Source organism: Geospiza fortis, unplaced genomic scaffold (genome assembly GCF_000277835.1).
Source record: "Geospiza fortis unplaced genomic scaffold, GeoFor_1.0 scaffold237, whole genome shotgun sequence".
Taxonomy (NCBI): Eukaryota; Metazoa; Chordata; class Aves; order Passeriformes; family Thraupidae; genus Geospiza; species Geospiza fortis.
The window spans coordinates 371,762-395,960 of record NW_005054319.1 but is presented as its reverse complement, the minus strand read 5'-3'; the positions used below and the strand labels follow the sequence as shown (position 1 = coordinate 395,960).

Sequence of the window (24,199 nt, the reverse complement as noted above, 5' to 3'; positions counted from 1 at the left end):
CTCAATGCTGCTTTTCTTTTCAGCACATTTTCACAGGAAAAACCAAAATAGATTAATTTGGCTGAATTGTCCTTGTTGGGGCTGGCCTAGATTTACCCAAAAGCAAAGCTGTGATGGGGGAACTGCAGCAGCACAAATAACCTGCACTCCATGGAGTATGACCAAGCTGCTTGGATCAGCTTTCCAGGGAGATCAGCACTAAAATTCATTGACTTGATGGAAACCAGAGAACAGCGACCCAGCTCCACCCCTCTGAAGAGCTGTTAATCTTTTTAATGGCAATAGTCTATTAAATATTTACATTATCCTAGCACTTGTAGAGTTTTTGGCCCAACAGCTGGAATTAACACAACTTAAATCCTGGCTCTAGTAGCTAAATGGTGCCATTTAGATCTTATCTGTAACTCTAAGAAGGGCATAAATCGAAATATGTTTCTTTAATGTCTGTCTAGAGGTTATAGCAAGAATATTCAGGGCTGCCGCTCACTGGGAAGACAAGAACAAGCCAGAAATTGAATTTGTCCTGCTGCCTCTCACCACCTTAAGCTCTCTTAACTTAAAGGAGCATCAGTGAGATGCAATGAAGCCTCAGGTGAGTTTCTGCATGTCTGTGGGGATGAAACCAAACCTGGAGATTTCAGGGAGAGCAGTCAAACCTCCAGGACAGTGTTTGGAACCCTGAGCCCCAAGGACTCCACAAAGCACAAGACTCTGCTTGTTTTAGTCACCCTAATTTCAGTACTGCCAAAACACATAAATTTCTTCCTGAACACTCTTAATGTGAAAAATATCCCTTATTTTGAAGAGTGCTCTGGAACTAAATCCAAAATATGCTTCGTGCATGCAGCTACACTGAGATGATTTTAAGCTTCCCAGTCCCCAGCTGACAGTCCTGCACATGCACAGCCTGGGAGGCTTGTGGAGAAATCCCCTCCTCCACCACCAGATAAGGTTTCCCTGGGAGACTGAAGTTATCTTAATGTGCAGAAAGCCAAAAACTCAATACTTCCCTCCCTTTTATTATTCTCTGAGTCGATGGTTAAAAATTAAGACTTTCCAGGACATGTCATTTCTTTTTTTCTTTCCCACTCAGGCTGCTTGCATGGGCTGTTAATTACAGCCCATCTATCTCCACAAGAGCTGCTGAAGAATGGCTCTTCTGAGCCTTTATGGAATGCCTAACTACCCCCCAAATATCAATTTTCCTGTCTGGAAAACCACCTGGGCTTGCTCCACAGGCAGCCAAACACCCCCCGCTCTTTAGCTGCCCCAGCAGCACTCTCAAAGCTTGGTTTCAAGCTTTAAGACTTGATTTTTTTGTTTTCCTTCTCAGACTATATTTTGCAATGCTGTTGAAAATGGACACAGCCACCACTCCCATTTTATTACTGGAGAAGATGCACCTGAAGTTTTATGTGACAAGAAATATATTTTAAGCTCAGCTGAGCAAGATCACCCAGTATCTCCTTTTCTCACACAAAGGATAATCCTTACCTTAAAGGCCAGAAATGTACTCTTTAACTTAACAAAATGCTTTTACTTTAGCCTAAGTCAGTGATTACAGAGTAAACTCTTCCCTGGGAGGGTGGGCAGGCCCTGGCACAGCTTCCCCTGGATCCCTGGAAGTGCCCAAGGCCAGGTTGGACAGGGCTTGGAGCAACCTGGGACAGTGGGAGGTGTCCCTGCCCATGGAAGGAGGTGGAGGAAGATGAGCTTTAAAGTCCTTTCCAACAAAAATCTATGGTTAATCCTGTGAAGTGGTGCTTCCCCTTCCTGTCACCACCCCTGATGCTGCAGCTCTGGTCAGTCCTGCACAAAATTGGACACAAAACCAACTTTCCCAGACCCTTCTGCAGGCAGGGCTGCTCCAGCCTCCCAGTTTAAACTGCAGCTGACCTCCCTGTGATGGGCTGGACACATCCATCTGCCCCGGGGCTGGAGCCAGCTGCACTGGCCCAAGGTGCTGCTGGATTCGATTACTGCAGCTCCCAGAGCTCCTGGGAACAGCAAACCCATCTGCCAGACCTCCACACTGACCCCAGAGCCCCCCAGCACAGCATAAAACACATCCCCAAAGTGCAGCAGCCACAGACCCCCCCTCAGCTCCAGCCCCTCGGGGGTTTCAAGAGGGACAGAGCTCACAGCACACCCTGGGTGCAAAAACCTGCCAGGATCAGGATGACGAGTCCCTGACGAGTTCTGAAACCACAAATCACAGCAGAGCCACAACAAACCCCATCTCCAAGAACAGAACTTATCAGCCCTGTTGCTTCTCTGCTGATAAAAGTGTATTTTCCCACTGGAAGGTTAAGAAGTGCTTACACTTAATCTCACATACCAAGACTTAGCTTGGGATTTTTTTTTTTGCACCAGTATTTCTGAAAGACTGGTATCCATTAATATCACAAGAACAAAAAAAAAATCCACTGCACATTAAGAGGCTGACATTAAATTTGGCAAGTGATGAATACACAGCACTGTTCAATACCTGCAGTATTTAGGAAAGATACACATCCCAGATGGAACAAAAGAATTGATGATATGTAAACAGCAAGATAATTTTAGGATGTTCTGAAAGAAAGCTGATGCCACAAGCTCTGCCTAATATATATTGTGTAGGTCAGAATTAAAAAAAAAAAACAAACAACTAACAAACAAGTCCTGGTGCTATTTTAGTGAATCTTGCAAAACACTTCTAATTCTTTGGAAGCAAAGGCTGTTTTTTAATACCACAGTAATTAGAAAGATGACAGATTCATCGAGGGGTAAAGCACCCACACTGAAAATTAAGATTTCATTAGCACACTTATGGCTGGTTTTGTGGTGAGAAGCCTTTTAACATCACATGGGGTGGAGGCTGCAGAAAGATTTCAAAAGCTTCTTGTGTCCATTTCCCTGAGCGGGTTCAAGTCCCCTAATAAAGGATTAGATTATAATTTTAATGGCCTGTTCACAGGCTGTGTGGATTGAAGGCATTTATCTTGTCAAGTTAACAGTCATCTTCCTGTCAGCTGCCTTGCCTACAGCAAGACAAAAAAAAAAAAAAAAAGAAATAAAGAAGAAAAAAGGAAAAAAGCAACCTCCCAACCCTGGGGAGGGGGGTGGTGTCTCAGCACTGGGCAGTTTTTGTGAGCAAAGATGTAACTTGGCTTTTCTGCCCCAGAGGAAATGCAGGGCAAGGCTACAACGTGGCCCTTCCCCACACTCTGCTGCATCACGGGAGAAGGGAGGTGGCCAAGAGGAAAATGCAAAGGATTTCTGAGATGCATTCACCCTTTTTATCTGCAGAAAGCAGACATGGTCATTAGCAGGAGCTGTGTTTTCAAGTGACAAAACAGCACCAAGGTTTATCCCAGACCCAGCAGTGGGATGCTCTGTGCATCCCATGCTGTAGCCAAGGAAAACAAATCTGATCCCTGGCCAGTGTGGGAGCCTGCCCTTGCCATCCCCCACCTGGGAAAGGCTCTCAGCATGGCATGGAGGAAGCTTTTTCCTTTCAGCCCTCTGCCATTGAATCCAGGGAATGCAGTGAGCACGGAGCCAATCACGGAGGGCTCGGTCTGTGGATGGATTAGCGAGGAGCAGGGCTGGGTTGCTAAGAGAGGCACCTTTTCATGGCAGGGAGGCCTGATCCAACAATGCTGCTGCACAGGAGCCTCACCCAGCATCCACACAGGGCCCTGCCACAAGCAGACAGAGCTGCTGGAGAAACAAACTGCCCTTGGGAATGAGAAAATACAGCAGCAAAGGAGATAAAAGCTCAGCAAGTCACATAGAGACAACCTCCCCCCAAATAAAACCTCCTCTGCCCAGAACAAAAGTGCCAGCCAGGGAGCTTTTGAAAGCTCTGTTTTTATCTCCTGCGCTTCTCGTTATCTTTAATTATTAAGTGTCACCGGGAAGCGGCTGCCGCCTCCTGAAAAGAGGGAAAACAAGAGTCCTGGTGCCTATTTCTGGGCTCTGCAACTCCTCCCCTATTTTAGAAAGTGCTTCAGCACCACTGCCTCCCCCTTTCTGCCTCTTTACTGCTTTCTTTTTTCCACGTACGTGTGGCCGCAGCCGTTCCTAATAAACTTGAAATGATTTTTCACAACGGAGGTTTCCAAAGGACTGAGGGGTTTTGTTTCAAATCATTCCCAGATCAGCTGCAGAGAGGCTGAGCAAGAACAGGCCTGGGTTGTCTCTGGGTGCTCCTCCATGCAGCAGGAAGCAGGGATAAAAGCAGCCTGTGCTGTAACTGGAACAGGGCATCCGCAGTGCTGCAGGAAAAGGGGGGCCACCATGGGGACCAAGCTGGAGTTCAAGAAATGTAGAGTTATTTTAGCAACAGGCATTCCATATCTTTGTGTGAATTCCCCTGGATGAACCATATGCTTATGATTGAGGCATTTAATAGCAGTTAAAAAAACCCCCAAACCCACCACAAACTCCACATCCTAAATTTAGGGGAGCTTCCCCCCTCCTCGCTTCCAAATCCTAAAGGCAGCACTGTGCACTTCATGCATTTCCTTGATGCATTTGAAGTTTTACAGAGTCTTCTCTCAACATCATCTTTTTATAACACCAGAAGGGGGGATAATTGCAAACACCTCATGATGATTAGTCTTCTGCTTTGAACTTTAACGATGGGCCTTTGGGAGGGTTTTAAGAGTTTACTGAAAACATCTTAAAACTTTAAAGCAAAAAAAAAAGCCTCTGTGCAATATTACTGAGAGCCCAAAGATGAGTATTAAATTCAAAATAATACGTTTGGAGAGCAGAACCTGGTTTACCAGAATGCATTAATCCCATTGCATCCCAGGATTTGTAAAACCTGGATGAAATGCACACAAGCAGCCTTAGGTTTGCTACAGATATTTAGAAATCAGGGCAAACACAGCCCCTGCATCCCAGAGCCAATTTGTAGAACTATATATAATGTGTCCTGAGTTAGGAGGGATCCACAAAGATCATCAAGTCCAGCTTGTGGCTCTGCACAGGACCCAACAATCCCCCCTGTGCCTGGTGTTATCCAAACACTCCTGGAGCTGTGGCAGCCTTGGGGCTGTGACCATTCCCTGGGGAGCCTCTCCAGTGCCCCAGCACCCTCTGGGGGCAGAACCTTCTCTTGATAGCCAACCTAAACCTCCCTGACACAGCTCCAGCCATTCCCTTGGGTCCTGTTCCTGCTCACAGGGAGCAGAAATTGGAGCTGCAGCCCCCAATCAATCTCCCCTCAGCTGAACAAACCAAACAGCCTCAACCACTCCTCAGACAGCTTCCCCTCAAGGCCCTGCACCATCTCTCCCCTGGATGCTTTCTAACAGCTTTATTCCCACTGCTCCCTCCTGAGCTTTGCCTCTGGCAATGTTGCATCAGCCTCTCCTGCAGAGCAGAGCCCGCATGGATTGGGGGACACGAGGACTTTTGGCCAAGCAGCTCCCTGGGAAGGGCTCCTGGCACCTCCTACAGGGGTGCAGGGCACCAGTGAGCTCCAGAAGAAATGCAGGGATTAAACAATTCCTGCCTGCCCCCCTGGAAGCTGCTCACCACAGCAGGACTGCAGCCTGTCTCAGAGCCAGCAAATATTGCACTGATACTTTTAAATCAGACTCCAGCCTGATTACAGCTTAGGGACAAAATTTTAACTAACCTTTAATTATGGGAAATTTTGAAGCCTCTGCTTTACTCTCTCAAGATCATTTGAGACAAAGACTAACAGATGCTGCCATTCCTAGAGGACTGCCTTTAATTTGTTTTTAACCCAAGCTAATGAATAGGTTTACTTATACTTTCACAAGAATTGTTTCAGACTGGGAAAACATTAAACATTTGGAAAAGAACAAAGGTTCCCTATTTTAAAGAAACCTGAATTTTACTGTAAATAATAGGGATTTAGACTCAAACCAGACCTTCCAAAGCCATGCCTTGGATGGACGTTATCCCTGGCGAAGGACAGAACACTACTGATGCAATGGTCTTTTGCTCTTTCAAATCTCCATGTCAAGACTCAAATTCCATTTTCCTCTTTACATCTACCAGGCTAACTCTTGTCTCCATGTCTCATATGAGAGCAGAGATCACCCTGGAGGGGTTGGGTTGGTGTCCCTAAGCCCCTTGTGAGGGAGGACCATGCACACAGGTACCATCATCGCAGCTTCAAGCCAGCAGCTGAGTTTTGTGTTACTCTTTGCACTGCAGCAAGGACAGTCACCCAGCTTCACCTCCCCAGCCCACCAGCCCACCATCATCCAAAAAAGAATTAAATAATAAAAGAGCAGGCAGTGCTAGCTCTGTGCTGACAGTGGGAAATTTTTCTTTGCCACAACATTGGTTAATTAGAGAGGTGGAAAGGGCCTGGTGACAGTGGCCTCTTTGTGCTGCTTATTTATTTATTTATTTGAAAGTACAGTACGAGCTTTTTTGAGAGGCCTCATGTTTTCTCTGGCTCTGAACAAATGCCATCCCCCAGCACAATCAGCAGCCTGGCAGGAACAACGAATGACAGTGCTGCTGAGCCCCAAATCACATCCTGCTGGAAAAGGAGTGGGACAGCAATCCCAGAAACTCAGAACCAGGTGTCAGAAACGCTCCAGGGGTGCCTGCAAGGAGGTGGCTGTGTGTAGTTTAACAGCTCACACTGACAGGATAATTCAGGGAATAAAAGCAGAGAAGCAAAAGACTTGGAAGCTTATGCTGGTTGTGACATTGCTGGGAGATCCCCAAGAGCCTGGAGGAAGAAAGGAGAGATTTAGAGTGGATTTTCCCTGACTCTGTGCAGATGCAGATTGTACACATTCCCTGTGGACAGGGGGGCTGGGAACAGCCTGGAAAGCTGCAGAAACCCAAGACAAAGAACCATTAGGAAAAAGGAAGTTCAGGCCAGCTCTGGGAAGGCAGATCCACATTCATGTTTCTCTACGGCTTTGCTAAAAGCAGGAAATGCAACTCCTGCTCCTTCCAACACTCCTGGATTTACAGTATTGAAGAACTCCATTTACGGAGACTTACTTGCTGCAGCAAGTTTTCCCAAGCCTGTCACAGATAGGAGCTGTATTAAATTACTACAGCTCACTCCACACTTCAGCTCTCCCTCTGCAGCTGTTGACAACAGCCCTGAGAATGGACCCCACTACAACTCTGGGCTTGCAGGCACTTTTTTGATGGGTCCATCTCTGTGACAGGATTCACAGCCGGCAGTCAGATCATCTGGGCACCAAAACCACAATTCTCCTTGCCTCCAAATGCCAAGCCATGCCAACACCATCTCAGTTGCAAAAGTAGGAGTGAGTCCCAATAACCCCAAAGCTGGCTGCTGTGCCTGCTGCCAGCACTTGCTCCCCCACCAGCCTCACTCTCCAGAACAGCACTCAGAGCACTTCCAGCACTTCAATCCTCATAAACTATAGTAAATGTCACCTATCATCCTGCTTCTAATGTGGCCACTGCCTTTGTGCTTACCATACATAATGCCACTGTCTACATTATCCATCCCATCATTGCACTAGAATTAAATAATGAAAAAACAGTGCTCTACCCTTCAAACATAGAGTGTAAGCAGGAAAAGTGATTGAAAAGTGAAAGGAGGTGATTTTCCCTAAAGCAACACCAGCTCCTCCCAAGCTGTGGTCAGATGTGACTCTGTGCTGTTGCAGGATCCCAGTGTGGTGTTTTAGCTGCCTTGGGAAAGGTAAAAGTTGTGCTGACTAAAACCATTTTCCCCCAGTGGAATGTGTGTATTGCAAAGCGCCGGTGTGGACGGTGATTGAAACTGGGGTGAGAATCCCTGACAAAAATCCTTTGTTACTTACTGTGGGGTCTGTCCAGAGGGAGCACTTGGCACAGTCCTGGCAGGGTGCCCCAGGAGAGCGGGGGTGCTGGCAGAAGTGGTCGTAGCCGTTGATGGCAGCCCGGCAGAGGTAGCACATCTGGGCGCCGCAGCGGCACGACATGCGGTTACAGCCCTCCGACTTGATCAGGCCTGTCCCACACTTGTGGCACTTCCTAATCCGGGCAGCTGTCATCTTCTCCTCTCTGCAAGACCAGGGAGAATTAGCAAAGGGGTGTTTGCACTCACCAGCCTGTGTTAAAATGACTTTCACACTACTCCAGCAAGGCTTTAACCCCCTCCTCTCTGCTCTGATTCCATCCTCACGTCTGCTGCTGTTCCAAGGAGATCTGGGCTCAGCTCCACTTGGAGCCAGCCCAGGACAACTCGAGAACAAAATAAGTGAAAAAAAGTCAATCACTGGCTGCATGCTGTAGCCCTGATCCTGGTTTCCACGAGAGCCAAAGCACCAGCCTCTGGCTTGGGAGGAATTTGAGATGCAAGTTCAAGGGCCAAAGGGCACATGGATGCTTGAGTTGGCTGAAGGAAAATACAGCCAAGGAGATAAAGTGCAGGAAAAGCAAACATTTGGCTGTCACCTCTAGTTTTTATGTTTGCTTGTTGCTCTGGCTACAAAGTTGCCATGACCATGTATTTCTTTTCCAAGCCCGGCTGCTATGCTCCAGATTCACTCAGTGTTTGTTAAATTTAAATCAGTAACTGAAAAATAATCACATTTCCCCATAGAGGTGTTATCTTTTCTCTAAGATTCCCTACATATATTTTGCAGAGGTTCTTGCTTTAGGTTTAAGAAATGGGTTTTCATCTAACAGAGCACAAGTGGGAATCCAGGACAAAGCTCAATCCTTGTTCCCAAGGGACACCCTGGCAGTGACACAAACTCCAGCACAGGCTCAGCTCACAGCAAGACTATTTTGGCACAGAAATGAAGAAAGGCCTGGTCATTTAATTAAAAGACTTCAGAATATAAATGATCATCCTGAGGGCCCATTTTCTGACCGCTGGAGATCACGTTACACTTTAATTCACAACCTAGAAGTGAAATTTGATGACAGCAGAGCAAAGCCAGCGTGTTTGCATGGAGGGAAGCACAATTCTTCTGACACTGGGGAAGGATCATCCTTAGCCAGGCATCTCCACCCAGCTGCTTCAGCATCTGCAAAGCTAACAAATGTTTGGGAGATGGCAGGGAGGTATTTTTGAGGACTACAGCACAGCCCCACAAACTGCTCCATCAGCACAACCAAAGGAGCAGGGAATGGTGAGGTGGGAACTTCCCAGCCTTGCAGACACCCACAGAGTTACAGCCAGCATGACCTGCACCCAGGCATGTGGAGATGTGCTAAGAATAGGCACAAAAACCCAACTTGAGAGTGACTTTCCTTGGAGCTGCAGCTGCTCTTCCCTCTGCCACTCAACAGGATGCTGTCAATGCAGATTTTTTTTTGGAAACTTTGAGCAAGGCAGGAAGTTTAGCCTGAACTCCAGCTGGGCTTCCCTTTCCTTATGCAGGGCTTCAAAAGGAAGTTTTTATTGTATCAGGCAGTTAGACTCATCTATCCACAGACACAATCTGCTGAAGTTTTGAAACTAGTATTTTTTTCCTTATTAGGGACATGACAAATCGTTCCTCCTCCCTCTCATCCCTCTTTCCTACAGGGAAAGGATCAGCAGGAAAAAAAGTCATATCAAATCTGTAAAGATTTTCTTCTGAATTAAGGACTGTGGGATGAGCAAGCAAGAGTCATTCAAATCCCAGTGGTGGAGCTTTCCAACCTCTACTCAAGCCAGACAGACTAAATCAGAGAGGAAGGGATTGGGCAATGTGGGCAAGTCCCACTTGGCTGCACCAGACATTTAGCTCCATAAATGAAAATTCCCTCATTTCCTGAAGGCAGAGGATTTTGTCATTTACTGTAGATAAGAGAGAAATCAAACTGCAAAAGATTTTAGGGTAACAGTCAGGATTTACATCTCCATATTTTAAAATATGACTGCACTTTGTAACAATTCCTACAAACTGGTTAGAAACAGGCAAAAGCTTCTGGAGGAAAACACATCCTCTCCCACAAAGCAGCAGCTGAGCAAACAGTGCAGTCTCCACTCCAGATTTTCAAAGGCCAGTAATGACCTACTGTGACTCAATCCACTCCTCTGCCTCCATACACCACCTCCCTCACCCCCCCAGCAATGCTAATGGGGGTTTCTCACCTCGGAGAAGGACCAGGTGCCAGCCTGCAGACACTGGGCCAGCCAGAGGAGCAGGCTGGGCTGGTGACAGCTTTCCCACGTTCTCAAATTACCAGCTGGAGCTGCTGCCAAGTATCTTTCACAGACAGAAATCCCATCCTGGGAGCTGTCTGACCCCTCAGCTCTGCCATCCCCAGGACTGAGGGACGGTGTCCTGTGAGTCCCAGTTCATCCACCTCCCTGTTTTCCCCTGGTTCTGGGGTCTCACTTACATGGATGTCCTGTATTTGATGTCATCCTTCTCAGCCAGCTGCTCACAGGTGAGATTCATGTGCTCCTTCCACAGCCCCTGGCACTTCCGACATGTCTCCTGAGGAGGATAACAAACATTAAAGGAAGGAAAAAAACCACCCAGCACACCACTAACAGCTTTAAGAACTGTAAAATTCCTCCATAGAGCTGCAGGTTCTCAGGTGAGGGTGGGGCTGGCAGGATGGTACAGTGGTCTGCAGGTTTGACCTCCATAGGAGACCAAAGGCCACAGATAATGGGAACCAAAGATCTTCACAAGACACAAGAAAATAGATATAAAATAAACCCATAAATCCCAATCACCTAAAACTCATGGGACAGCTACCAGGCTCATCAGTCACAACCCAGAGGAGACTGCAGAGGTAAAAATGTAGGGCCAAAGGACATCAAGTTCATCTGTTTCCTGACCAAAATCCTTCACCTTCATATAAAGGGCTTCTAATTCCATCATTGATGGAACCTCAGCTTCACCAGACACACAAGCAAATATATATATTGTTTTGCAGAATCATACAAAATAAATGATTAAACAGCTGAAAAACAGAATCTGGACAAACATCCATAAAAACGAGGTAGGATATGAACAAATATTTACAAACTTAACCAGAATAGCTGGACTAAACTTAGAGCAAGTAGTTGAACTCTCTTGTTCCTGCAAATTCTTTAGCAACAAGGCTCTAAGCCAGGACTGGTAAAGTTGCATGGAGCAGGATTTCTGTGGAAGTACAACTGGGAAAGGAGCTTGGACCAACACTGGGGACAGAGCTGATTTTTTCAGTTGGCTGGCCAAAGAAAACAATTTTGTTTTGGGTCAAACGAGATTTTCCTTTAATTTGAGGAAGATTAAAAAACATCCAGATCAGACTTGAAAAAAATACATGTTTTATGATCCAACTGTTTCATCTTCAGGATGGCTGGGACTTGGACTCTCAGATCCAACCTTCCCCCTGGCAGGAAAACCCATCTGGCTATGCAGCATCCTTTTCCCCTGCAGACCAGAAAAGGTCCCAAAAGATCTTTGCCCAGCCCTGGTCTCACTATCAGCAAAATACAACCACTGCAGAGACAGATCTTACTTGATTGCATTTACCTCCATTTTATTTTAATGAAGAAATTGGCCGTTTATGTGAGATATGAAAGAAGAAAATGCTTCAAGACACACGTAGGCAGCAACACTCTTTTGATCGTGAATCAGACAAACAGGATGAAGGCCAAAGCTTCCAAGGAAGCCACCCTAGGAGGGGGGGATGCAAAATGGGGCCTTGTTTGTATCTGTGCTCGCTGGGAGATGCCCAACTGCTCGTGCTTTCATCTGGGGAATGAAAGGCTCCTGGGCCTGGCTGCTGAGCTGGACGTGTCTGCAGACAGCAGGGTGAGGGCTGCAGCGAGCTGTGACTGCATCCCAAAACCCAGCAGAGCATTCTGTGATCACTCACCTTGCAAATGCACCCCTTGGCAGGCAGGCACTGGTTTTAAGGGGCAGTAAATGCCTCGGGTTCTATTGATTCTCATGAATCATTCATCACACCCTGTGTTTTCCTGCTAAAGCTGTTAAAACAGGCACCATTTTGTGTGCATTTTTGGCAGCCCACATCTGGCTGTTGGCGGCACAGGAGGATCAGACTGGGAGCTGTTCACATACCTCCATGAGGACCCACCTTCCCCTTTATTCCCAACACCTGGCCACATGCCATTCCAAGATCAAAAGTGCCTTAGGTTGCTTTTTTAAAAAATGTACACCAAGGGTTAAAAAGAGCCTTTGGAGCCCTGTTACACAGAACTGCTTCCACACGCCAGCAACAGAGATTTAACAGCTTTTTGCCAGGAGGGCTGGCACATTTTCCAGCCAGGAGCCTGCTATTCCCAATTACTTAACTCCAGGAGCCTCCTCTGCTGCCCAAACGATGCCCTTCAGAAGCAGATGGTGCCACTTAGACCCTCATCCCAAGTCATTCCCTTCTGCTCCTGCCTCCAGCCTGGTGGCTATTGGAAACAATGCTCTCCCTGGAGCCCAGGCTGCTGTTATTTGCCAAACAGTTGTCTCCTGCACTCAGGAAAAGGGATTTCTGTGCAGGCAAGGAGAAAGGGAAGAGGCATGGCCTGTACATTCCTGGGATGGCACCACGGGAGGTATCCAGTTCCCCTGTGGCTCAGCAGGTCCCACTGCAGCTGTGCACATTTCTGGGATCCCTCCCAAGTTGTGCTGTCCTCAAGGAGCTGCAAACCCACAGGCAGCTGGGCCTGTGCCAATGCACCCCATGAAGGGGACAGTCCTGGGGCTTCCCAGCTCCCGAGTGTCACCTGGTGCTGCCTCTGGCTGAGCAACGTCCTCTCCATGGGAGGCTTGGGAATATGCACCACACACGTGTCATTGGCAGAACCTGTTGTGATTTTCCCCTTATTCTACCCAAAAACAATGGCACATTGTTTGATCCCTTCATACAGAACTGGGGAGGAAGCCCATGGTTCAGACAACAGCTACTGCCCCAGTACCACAACTGAGATCACAGCCCTTGCCCAAGAGAAGTGACCTTTTTTTAATTTCTACTGAGTCAAAACCAACCCACTTGGCTGAGGAGGGTTTTGCACATCTCACACAATGACAATTCTGAACTCTACAATTTCCACAAAGTGTTCTTTTACTTCAGAACCATCCCTTCGTTTGATAATGGAAGATACTCTCCCATTACCATATTAATTAACCTAAACACACAGTGAACAGCTGATTTTTGCAACCAACCTAGATTATTTCCATGGGAAGAGCAGCACAAGGCACCAAGGCTGGCTACAGCAATATAAGGCACCACCTAAACCCAGAAAGAGGGAACAAGTTCTTCCCTGTCCTGAAATCATCTCCTCTAAGCATAGTAGCCAAAAAGCACCTCAGTCCACCAAAATAAAGATCCTTCCCAACTTCTTCAGCACTTGGTCCCTTAGCAAACCCTGCTGCACTCAGGTAGGGGCACTTGTGTTTAGCTTTAACAGCACTTCAGCTGAATGCATCATTTCTGGATGCTGTGAATTCCATGTCTTCTCCTGCCTTCTCCCAGCCCGCTCCTCCTCACAGGCAGGTACAGATAAGGCAGCTCACGCTTCAGGTGCTGAAGAAGTCCTGGCATTAGGAAACGGCTCCAAACCAGGCATGGAGACAGGAGATGCAGAATCTGCTGCCCGTTACATCTGCCCCAGCTTGGCAGGGAGCCTGGGACAGTCCATTACTGCTGTGCTGGCTGAGGGAGGATGTGATGGAGAGGGTGTTTAATCTCACCCTGTAATCTCCTCACTGTACATCTGTTAGAGGCAGTGGCTCCACTTCCTCCTGCTGCCCGCCAGGAAGCAGCCGGGATTAACACAAACATGTTTGGGTTCAGGAGGATCCTTTGTTCCCAGGGTCAGTGCTGGATGTGCAGCTTTCTGTGCTCAGGGCCAGCCTGGCCAAGGGTGGACACTTTGCAAAGCCCTTCAACACCCTTGTTAATTGTCCCAGCACCTAATGAAGGTGGCAGGGAATGTTTTATATGAATTTACCACCTTCCTCAGCACTTCTGCTGGTACTTCCAGTGGATGCTACAGTTTTAAACACAGCTAGACTTTTTCCCCCTCACCCTATCAACTAAAAATAACTCTCTGAAGTCCATCCCACTCATCACAGGGGGCAAAAATCCCAAGTAATCAACTTTTCCTTGCCAGTCTCCACATTCTCTTGGCCACAGTCAGTAACAGAAGTCACTTTTCCCAATTGCAACCTAAACAAATGCCACATGGACAAAAACATCAGATGATCCACCCAGATCCCAGGTCAATGCAGAACGGCATTCCCGCCTGGGCATTCCCGCCTGCCCGCTTGTGCCGTGGGAGTTTACACGGAGCCATTTACTGACTGAGCAGAACGCAGAGAGGGTGGGGGAAACTCCACTTAAACAACAACAGGCAACAGCCCCGGCTGTCGTCACCGCCCTCCGCTCCCAGTGGTGGCTCTGAGCTCCCCTCAGCTCCCCATATGCTGGGTAATTAAATCCTTGTGTGATTCCCTGCATCCCCCAGGAAGGGCGAGGTGCACGCTCCAGCGGTCTCTGCCCATGGCACACGTGGGATGTTGGCAGGAGGGAAGGAAGGCAGCCTGGGACACAGTCCCAGTGATTGATTTGCTGCTTCCTCCAGCTCTCGGACATGCAACAGCACAGGCTGACCCCAAACAGGCTGAGCTTTACCCAAAAGCAGATGTGAATGCAAGAGCCTCAGAACAGCACCTCAGGGTCAGTCCGTACTGTGTTGCTTTAATTAAAGAGCTGCAATTCCCTACCAGATGAGTTAATGGGAAAACAAAGAACCACAGAGTCTTCCTCCCCACAAAGTCTCACAGTCCATAAAACTGCACCGACCTTGACTAAAAATTGATGCAGAAGTGGCTAAATGAATGAATACAACCTTTAAGCATGGATAAGCTCTCATGAACACACTCCTTCAGGGCTGTTTCTGGGATTTCCCATATGTTAAGCTGGGATAAAGAGGCTATAATCCAGCCCAAGACAATCCATTTGGGTAAGAGACCCCTCTTTAGAGACGTACAAACAGCACAGGGAGGAGGGGTGACCCCAGCTCCACAGATCCCTGACTGCCCAATGCAGGGAAAGCTCCTTCCAGCATGAATTGCTGGGGCAATATTCTGTCCTGGAGCTGCACACAACGGGCACGATGGGCAGCAAGTACCAACCCCAAACACAGAATCCAGGCAGGGTGCAGAAAGGAATGCCATGCCTTGGATGGGTGATGGAGCACGGGGCAGGGAGGACAGGACATCGCGGTTTGCAGCTCCCCCGGGAGCACGGCTGTTCCCCAGGCAGCGCTGCCCCTCAGTGGCGGCTGCTCACACGGCAGGGACGGAGAGCAGGAAGGGAAACTGGGAAAAACAAACCGAGTTCTCCTCTCCTGAGCACGGCCAGGAGCTGTTCTGTGAGGGGAGAGGTCACAGGGAGAAATAAAGCAAAGGTACAAGCTTGGGCTAGGCTGTAAGAATGTGCTGCGGCATAAAAATAGAGAGCTAAAAAAAAAGTGACTGGGAATTAAAAGCTGGATAAGGAAAACATGCATTTAATATCCAAAACCCACCAAGAATCATTAAACAGAATCATAGAACTATTAAGATTGGAAAAGATCTCCATTGAGTCCAATCTTTAAGAAGGGTGGTTAAAGCTTTTATACAGCCATATATTAAACCCCACTACAAAAAGTCATGACCCAAACCAATGTCTTCTGTTTTGCCTGTTCTTGTTAAATTGAGCATATTTTTTAGTCCCACCCCATCTCTAAGATACTGGAGATACTCAATGCCCTTTTCCTTCCAGGCTGGTTCCCAGGAAGGTTTGGATTGTCTGTGTCAGAATCCCAGAACCAGAAATGTGTGGTAACTCCCACCTATTGCCTAATTCAGTAGGACTAGCTCATATTCGTAATTCAGAAGTTTCTGAAACACACAGACCAAACCAAAATAAGCTTTTCCCTCCTCAGAGTTTGACTTTAAAAGGCCAGAACAGCTGCTGGTGTGGGTAAAGTGGTTTAGAGACCTATGAAGCAAAAATATCTGCAGCTTCACACAAGAAGTGCTGCTCAGCATCACTGACCCTCTGGCTGGCCAGAGGTGGAAACAGCAGTAGCACAAGAAATTGCTCCTTGATCTCACACTCAGGGTAACCTGAGTATGAGAAACAGCTGTTTCATGGAGAAAGGTCACATTTAATTTGAACTTGAACAAAACTATTTTTTTTTTCATTCTCTGGAATGTTTATAAAGAAGTATGATTGTTTCAAAGCTACTTTCTCTCAAGCTCCAGGGCTTTGAGAATTACATCAAAAGGTGCAGGCAGCAGGTTGGCTGCAGAAAAGAGCACTGGAGTATTTGCATCACACATCCATCACACCAGGATGCCTTCCCCTGAGCTGAGGAACAAGTGTTTCTCACAAGGATAAGCTCTCCTCACCAAAATTCTGTGGGTTTTTTTTCAAAAGCTAGTTCCCAGCCCTGAGCAAGCTGGTATCACACAGAGCACCTCTCCAGATATCAGCACATGGAGAATTCTGGGTACAGGGTGGACTGTGACATACCCAGAGGTGGTCACCCAGCAACCTGAGTGCACCTGCAGTGCAGGTAGAGGAGAACACTGCTTGGCCACTTTAGAAAGGCAGGTTAAATACATCCTGGGACCTCACACCAACTATGTTGGCTAAATCACTGTACCTGAGGTCATACCACTCCTTCCCAGGGAAAAAAGTTGAGAGAAACTCAGCACATGCTACTGGAAACACATCTGCAGCTGTCAAGCACAGCTTTGAGATCTGTTGGACTGATTGCAGATAACAGCCACTGCCTTCCCAGCCAAAGTAAATAAATACCAGCAGAGGAGTTCAAAGCCTCAGCAGCTGCCCCTCCTGCCCTCCCCCAGTGAATTCCGCACTCAATCCAGCAGAGCACATCCAGGAGGTTATCCAGGTAATCCTCTGCACAATCTCACAGAAAAAGGGATGCTGCTTCCAATAGCTGCAACACCAAGTGATGAAATCTGACTGTGGAGCTGGTGGAAACAATAGAGACCCTGGGAGAGGCACAGATTTACAGTTCAAGACAAGCAACTTGATTTTTAAAGGATAACTCCGGAAGGTCACGCCAGGGGCTGCACCCAGGGATGCCAAGAAGGCAAAGGCTGACAAAAGGAAGGTATCTGATTTACAGAGGTACCTGCTAACAATGCATTGTGAGACTGAGAGGACGAACAATTACTGAAGTTAATTTTGAAACTTCCCTCTTACACCACCACATGACAAACAAATTAATTCCCCCATCACCAGGCCCCAGACACAAACCCCTACGCCTTTGGGTGGCAGAACCTGGAGAGAGCCTCTTCCAGACCCTTTTTCCCTTGGTTTTCTCTCCCCTTACAGTTTCCCAGATTTTTTTATAACACAAAAAGATCAGCAAGAGGAACTCTGTTAGAGATGTCCTCTCCTCCATCAAAAATTGCATGGAGACCCAGGTTTATGTAACACACCTACAACCCTTTTTAAGGAGTCTCTGCAATATAGCAATTTTGATGGTAATTTAGCAGCATTAACACACCTTGTTTTCAATTTAGAACATTTTTAACTGCAATCTCTACCTACAATAGAAGTTCACACTCCAGATCATCACAACACCAGTAAGGGATGGGGGAAGGTGAACTGATGCTGGTAAACAGCTTTGCTCTGGGTACAAGTCCACCCTCAGAAACTGGGCAAGCACAGCTTGTGTGGCCTGGAAAATTAAACCCAAATGAGGGGAAACCCCCAAAGTAAGGTGTTCCTAGCTTTAAACAGGTCAGGCTCAACAAAAAAATAAACAAAATTGTTGGGGAATGAGCAAGGATTGAGAAAACAGAAAGCAAAGGGATATCTGGCCTTCTTGAAAACTCAGAAATTCAGATGATTTACTGCTTTAATGCCTGTATGCTTCAGTTACTTACCTGCTGCTCCCCACATGAGCACTGTGCAGACAGGACACATTTGCACCCCTGAACTGAACCACAGGGCAGCCAGCTCTCTAACTGTAATATTTATAGCAACAATATTTACCACAGAGGTATGAAAATGGCCCTGTGAACCGCTAACCTCACCCTGCACCTTCACCACTGTGACGCTGAGTCACCTGCAGCTCATTCTCTGGGTTTAAGAAAGGCAGTGGAGAAACCAGAACCCATGGCCCTGCAGCAGCCTGCTGGAATTGCTAAAAAAACCAAAATGACTGAGAAGTGCCATGTGGTGAGAGTTCACACCTGAGCTCCACTGCAGAAATGCACTGGATTTCCTCCTGCAGCATAAAATCTATTATTTTGTACAGGTATCTGGATAACAATAACAAAATATATCAAGCAGACAAGTATACAACAAAGCAGAAAACTAATCAGGGAAATAGATGTCCTGGCAACTTACTGATTCCTCTTCCAGAGCCCCTGAGTGATGTTCCCATTCCCTCCTGTACTTAAAGCACCCACCAGCTGAGCCTGAATTTCTGTTTACTGTAGAAGTGGTGAGAAAACCCTCAAACCCACAATTTGTGGGTGTTTTTGAAAGTTCTGCTAAGGTTATTTGGCCCTGCACGATGCAATGTGCCCTCCCAAGGCTGCAGGGAGCCCAGGGACACTGGGAAGGACCCAGCAGCCCCACAAGGAGCAGGGCAGAGAGGACAGAGCCACCTAAGGCCATGGAGCCCAGTGGCTGCTGACCCCCAGACCAGCCTAATCTTGACCAAAGCCGATCAAGCCTCCTTAACTCCACTGGGAGGACGGGCAGGTTACTGGAGCAGAGCTGCAATGTCCTGCCAAACGAGGGTAATTCAGGACACATTCTGTCTTCTAAGTAGAAAAATTGTTTAACCTGTAATTTAATTTTCAGCTAAGTCATATAGTCCCTTTCAATTCACTTTTTTATTAGTTGTGGAAAAAATGCAGGGCTTGGAAACGCTTTGGAGTAAGAGAAAAAGCACCTCAGATCTGCAGACGTTGAAGCTAAGCTGAGTTAGCAACTCCAAAGGGAGCCTCTGCACCTGCAGCAGCTCTCAACAGCAGCTGCTAATGCAGCAAGACAAGCTGAGTTCCGCACAGCCACGTGAGAGCAGGGAAAAAGAGGCCAGGAACAATTCTTGGAACCCCTGCAAGGTTTGTGGGGTCCCAGAGCTGTGTGGGACACAGCCCTACACAACTGGAACAGCACCCTGCAACACTGGAGTTGTGAAACCCCAAGTGAAGAGTTCCCTTTCTGCCACGCTCACAAACACCCATCGGAAGGACCGGTTCCCCTCTTGCCCTGCATGAGCACATGAGTTTAATTAAGCACGCTGCTCAAGCATTTGCATGGCATGACTTGTCTACAAACCAGAGATGTTGCAAGCCTGTTATCTGTAAAAGCAGAAAAACCCTCAAAACCTCCCCCAAAAAGCACAAGTCACCCCATCTCCAGGGATCCATTTGAGACCCAGCTCATTCCCAAGCAGCAGCAATTTCTGCCGTGACCCAACGACAACAGCAAAACAAACTGGAATATTTAATTTTGTACTGCTGATGACAATTTGGTTTTGAGGGGAGAATCTTGACTGGTCCAGGAGAAGGAAAGCCATCCTAACACCCCAGGCCACAGAGGAATGATGCTCCTGGCGCAGGATGGGGGTCCACTGGTCAGCTTTACCACACACAAACCATCTCCCTCCTCCTACACCCATACAGAAGGAAAAAATACAAGAACTGCAAGTACAGAGAGCTTTGGCAGAGCTGGATGTAAGTAAGGATCAAAACTGGTGTTGTGGGGTTACATTATCCAAAGGGTGGATTATTAAACTATGCTGTACATGCAGTTCCTCTGAAAGGATTAAGTCCAACACCCTCACAGGGGTAACGAGGCACACACAAGAACGCAGAGGGTGGGATACCCAGAGATTAAATCAACCATTTTGGCAGCACAAGTGAGGTATTTGGACACAGACCGGTCTCAGCCATTTCCCCAGCCCCAGAGCAACTTCCAGATCCTGTCCTCATTTTTCCCAGGATGTCTATTGTAAAGACAAGGAGAGGAAGGAAAAAAGGAAAAAGCACAATCACAAACACACCACCATTAAAACAGAGTTGAAGAATATGCGGATGCTACTGAAAACCACTTCCAAAGTGGTTCCCCAGCACGTGGGGAAGTGTTTAGCTCCTGCTGACCAGTCAGTGACCCTGGGGAAGAGGCTTTCCATGGCAGCAAACCCAACTGTCACCCACCAAGGAATGGAAACACCTTTCTCCAAGAGAGAAGTCCCAACAGTACTCCTGCAACTGGACACTGTGATCTAGTGAGGGGTGGCTGGAATGAAACAATCCCAGGAGAATCATGAGAGACTCTCCTAACTAGCTACTGTCTTTTTTTCATCCTAATTTCAGAGCTCAAGTGCCACATAACAACCAAAAATAAAGTGTCAGCCAATAGGTTTTGCATGGAAGAAACATGAGCTGTACCACTTAAAAAAGCAGCAGTTTAACCCAGTGCCAAATGAGCCATTTGCATTAACCTCGTGAAACAGGATATGAAGCACTTTTAGAAAGAAACAGGAGATTGACTTTCTTAGAAAAGTACTTTAAAGGTTCAAATTCATCAAACCATTTGTAGCCAGGGATGATTTGTAAAAGATATTATTGGCTGACAAAGCTGGCTTTTGCTGTCCAAGCCATCAGCAATTACCACCCAGAGGGACATTACCTGTTCTCAGCTAATGAGTGACACCAGTGCCAAACATCAGGCACAGACATTAACTGGGGTAGAAAATGGCTCTTTAGGGTTCAGGAAGAAAACTATTCTGAGACATCCATAAGAAGCCAAGACATTTCACTTGGTGTAAAGATGATTGCAGAGAAGAAGTGTGTATTGTTCTCCTATGCTTATCTAGACTCAATCAAAATTATCTAGACTCAGTCAGACATGAAAACCATCGTGGGTTTGGACCAGATCAACCTCTCCCCATGAAATTAAGGAGAGTCACAATTCCTAATTGCTGTCTTAAGCAACAAGACTGAAAATCTATGGCACCCCTCAAACAAACAAACCCATCACCTCAGGGTCGATGTTGTAACTTGGTTTATTTTAGTCTAGAATTTACTATGTTGCAAATTCCATCCCCACCCACTGGGCTCTGGTAAGACCAGCCCCTTCCTCCTGCCCGACTTCTCGCTTCCACTTCTGACCTAGGATTTTATTGCAAAGGGAAACCAGGGTTATTGGCCATAAAAGGAAAAGACCCATCTATCACATTTCTGCAGAGGGGAGTCAACCAAGAGGAACTTGAGTGACTTCCTAAAAACTGCGGAAGCAGCAGAGGCCTCTGCCGTGGCCCCTTATAAGGATTAAAGGGCTTTTCTCCCGCTTCCGTCAGGGATGCACGTGGGCACCAGCACCAGACACTGCACCAGCACAGATGTCTCATTCTGAAGGAAGACAAAGGGGAAGGGAAAGAAAAAAAGCAGCAGCAAGCAGGCAGTTTAGGGAGTTCTGCCCCACGCTCCCCTGCTCTGCCAGGGCACTGCAGATGCAGCCTTTCCCTTGGTGACCCAACATGCTCCTTTCCATGCAATCCTACTGATGGATCTGCTGGAATTCACAAGCTGAAAATTTCATTTACATCAAGAATGCATTTGGCCTTTTAGTTGTGGCATGTTTATGTTTGCCTAACAAACCTCTATGTTTCTTCCATCAGATATTATTCTGAATTCCTAGCCTCAACTATGGGTGTGCTCAATCAAAAAATAAGGGGAGTCAGAAGTTATTTCATTCACAAACATTAACTTTGCTTTTTTTTAAAATGAAAAAGCATTCTTTTACATTTATACCACTAACCACAGCCACACTTAAACTCCCTTAACACACAGATGAAGGTGAGATGCCCCTGCACTGAAAATCATTCACCAGCAGCACACTGGACCTTGTATTTCAGATATATTAACAAGAAAAGCTGACAAGACAATTTCATTTTTGTTTCACTTTCAGAATCTCATGAAACAATGCAGCAGTATTGGGTGGAAACCACAAAACTGATTATGAGCCCAGAAGTAAAAGTTAATCTGAGCTTGTTTGTCAGGTCTTAACAGCACAATAGTGCTTAGGGAGAAAAGTCAGTGTGATGCTCACAGGGGATCTTAAAATCCCAAAACATCGCTGATTGTAGGGTTTTTTTTTGGGGAGAGGTTTTTTATTTCCGACTTGGAGCTTCATCATTTTAGGGTAAGCCAAGGAATCTCTGCTCTGTAGCTGCAGGGGCTCCAAGTCTCTTCCTTACAGTGGCTCCCACATGTATGAATGGCGCTTCCCCCACTCCCAGCACCAACCTCTCAAACAAAAAGAGTTCCAGTCAGAAGGGAAGCAAACAACACAAGATGTCCTCTTCCCCTTTACACAGAATCAAATGCTGCTCCGTCCCACATCAGACCTTGGAACAAACAGCTTCACTCTGGGCAAAGTCCCCCACTGATCTCCAGGAAGTCCCACTAATTGAGCATATCCCAATATTTATTTCCGATTTCATTTATCCATATTCATGTACGTAAGCTGAACCTTTGGTAACACATTCTACAACCCAGTACCTTTGTGAAAAGGTTTGGTGTGCCACGTTAATGCTGCCCAGCAGCCACAGAAAGACCCTCAATCCTCTCCCCTTTTTAAACACATAAACACTATTGCTTGACTTCCCAGAAACACAAAGAGGATATATTATAACAAGAAGCAAAAAAACTTCACTTTTTGGTTTTGACCACTAACCTAGAACCTCTCCCTTGGAAGAGCAGCTTTTCAGGAGTAGCTTGAAAAACACCCTGGCTTACAGCAGTCTCATTACAGGACAGGAGAATGTTCCCCCTCCCCAAGTCACAAAAACCACCAAAATAAATTCAGGTCAGCAAGGCCTCACCCAGCTCCAGGCTGCAAGCTTTCTTAGGGTGTATTGTTTAAAACAGTCTTATTAAATCTGACCTTCACTACCTACTCTTGGGCCACTGGGGTCCCACTGCTAAACCTGAGGCTGATGTTCCTTTGCTAGCAAATCAGTGGCCTGTGTTACTTATCCCAACAACTTCCAGTGCCAATTTATTTTATAAAGCAGGACCCTCAGCAGAGATCTTACTCAGAGGAAAAAAAAGAAATGAGAAAAAAAGCCCCAAGCAGGTATAACATCTGACTTGTAACATCTGACTTTACTGTTCTTGAAGGCAAAACTCCACAAGCCCTTTTTGACACGAGGCTCCTAAAAATAACTCATCCTTAAAAAAGTCCAGTTATTTTTATACAGTCACAAGAATCACTGGATTGCTTCTAATTATCCCATCCTTCCTTGGAATGTCTATTTGTGCTCAACACAACTGGCTGTGACACCAGTGGAATCATAACACATCCTGAATTACAGGCAGCTGGGTAAGTTTAGTTTCACCTTGTGAACAGCTTTGAGAGAGTGACAGTTAAAAAAAGCCCATTTTACTGTGATCTTTGGAGCCTGTGTTAAAAAGGTGCCAGTTCAAAGTAGAAACAGATCTTACACTGGTCATGACTTAAAACAAAACCTGTCTTTAACAAGGATTCACAGCAGGATTAGAAATGTTCCACCTAAACAGGATCAGCAGGCAGATTCCTAAAAAGCCCCTAGAGCAGGACTGGTCTACTGGACTTCTCTGTCTTTCCTGTAAATACATCCTTACTGCCTCTGGCCTCCAGGGCACACTGACTTTGCTCCAGAGAGTGGCAGCACACAGGAATCTGCTTGAGGCACACAGAAATATGGACAGCTGTCCATCTGCAGCATGCCCAGCCCTTCCAGCTGGGCCCTCATGGTAACCAGGCTATCACTGACAGCCCCAGAGCCTCCCATGGTGCAGCACTCAGCTCTTACTGGAACTCATTACTGCACATCCAAATATTTGCAAGGAAAACTTGCTAGATGCTTACTCATAGGAGGCCTGGCTCCTGCCTGATTTTCTTAATGCTCCTCCACACCCTGAGGGGAAGAACATTTCCAGAATTAGTATCTACAGCCCCATCTTCTTCTCCCAAGCTGCATCTCAAAGCTAGAACTCACACCCTATATTTCTGTTATTATTTAACACTATTTTTTCCCTTCCTGCTATTGTTTCACACTATTTTTTTTTCTCCTTTAAAAACGTGATGCTTTTATCTGAAGAGTCATCCATTGCAATTTGTATTGTCATGGCAACAGGACTCCCTCCCCTGCCCAGAGCCCATCCCCAGGCTCATTGTGCTCATTGCCAGCCTGGCAGGCAGCACCCTGCATACAGATGAACCTCTCAACGTGGGCTGCTCTCCCTGCAGCTGGACT

At 46.7% G+C, this 24,199-nt stretch overlaps 1 protein-coding gene across 1 annotated transcript in view; it reads right to left on the bottom strand.

The window, feature by feature from the left end:
* Positions 1-24,199, bottom strand: part of RNF216 (ring finger protein 216) — a 76,047-nt gene that overhangs the window by 3,922 nt on the left and 47,926 nt on the right. The window contains exons 15-16 of the mRNA XM_005420339.2: positions 10,291-10,388; positions 7,791-8,013 (exon numbers count right to left, since the gene is read on the bottom strand). Coding sequence (XP_005420396.2) covers positions 7,791-8,013; positions 10,291-10,388 — 321 coding nt within the window. The remainder of the gene's footprint in view (positions 1-7,790; positions 8,014-10,290; positions 10,389-24,199) is intronic.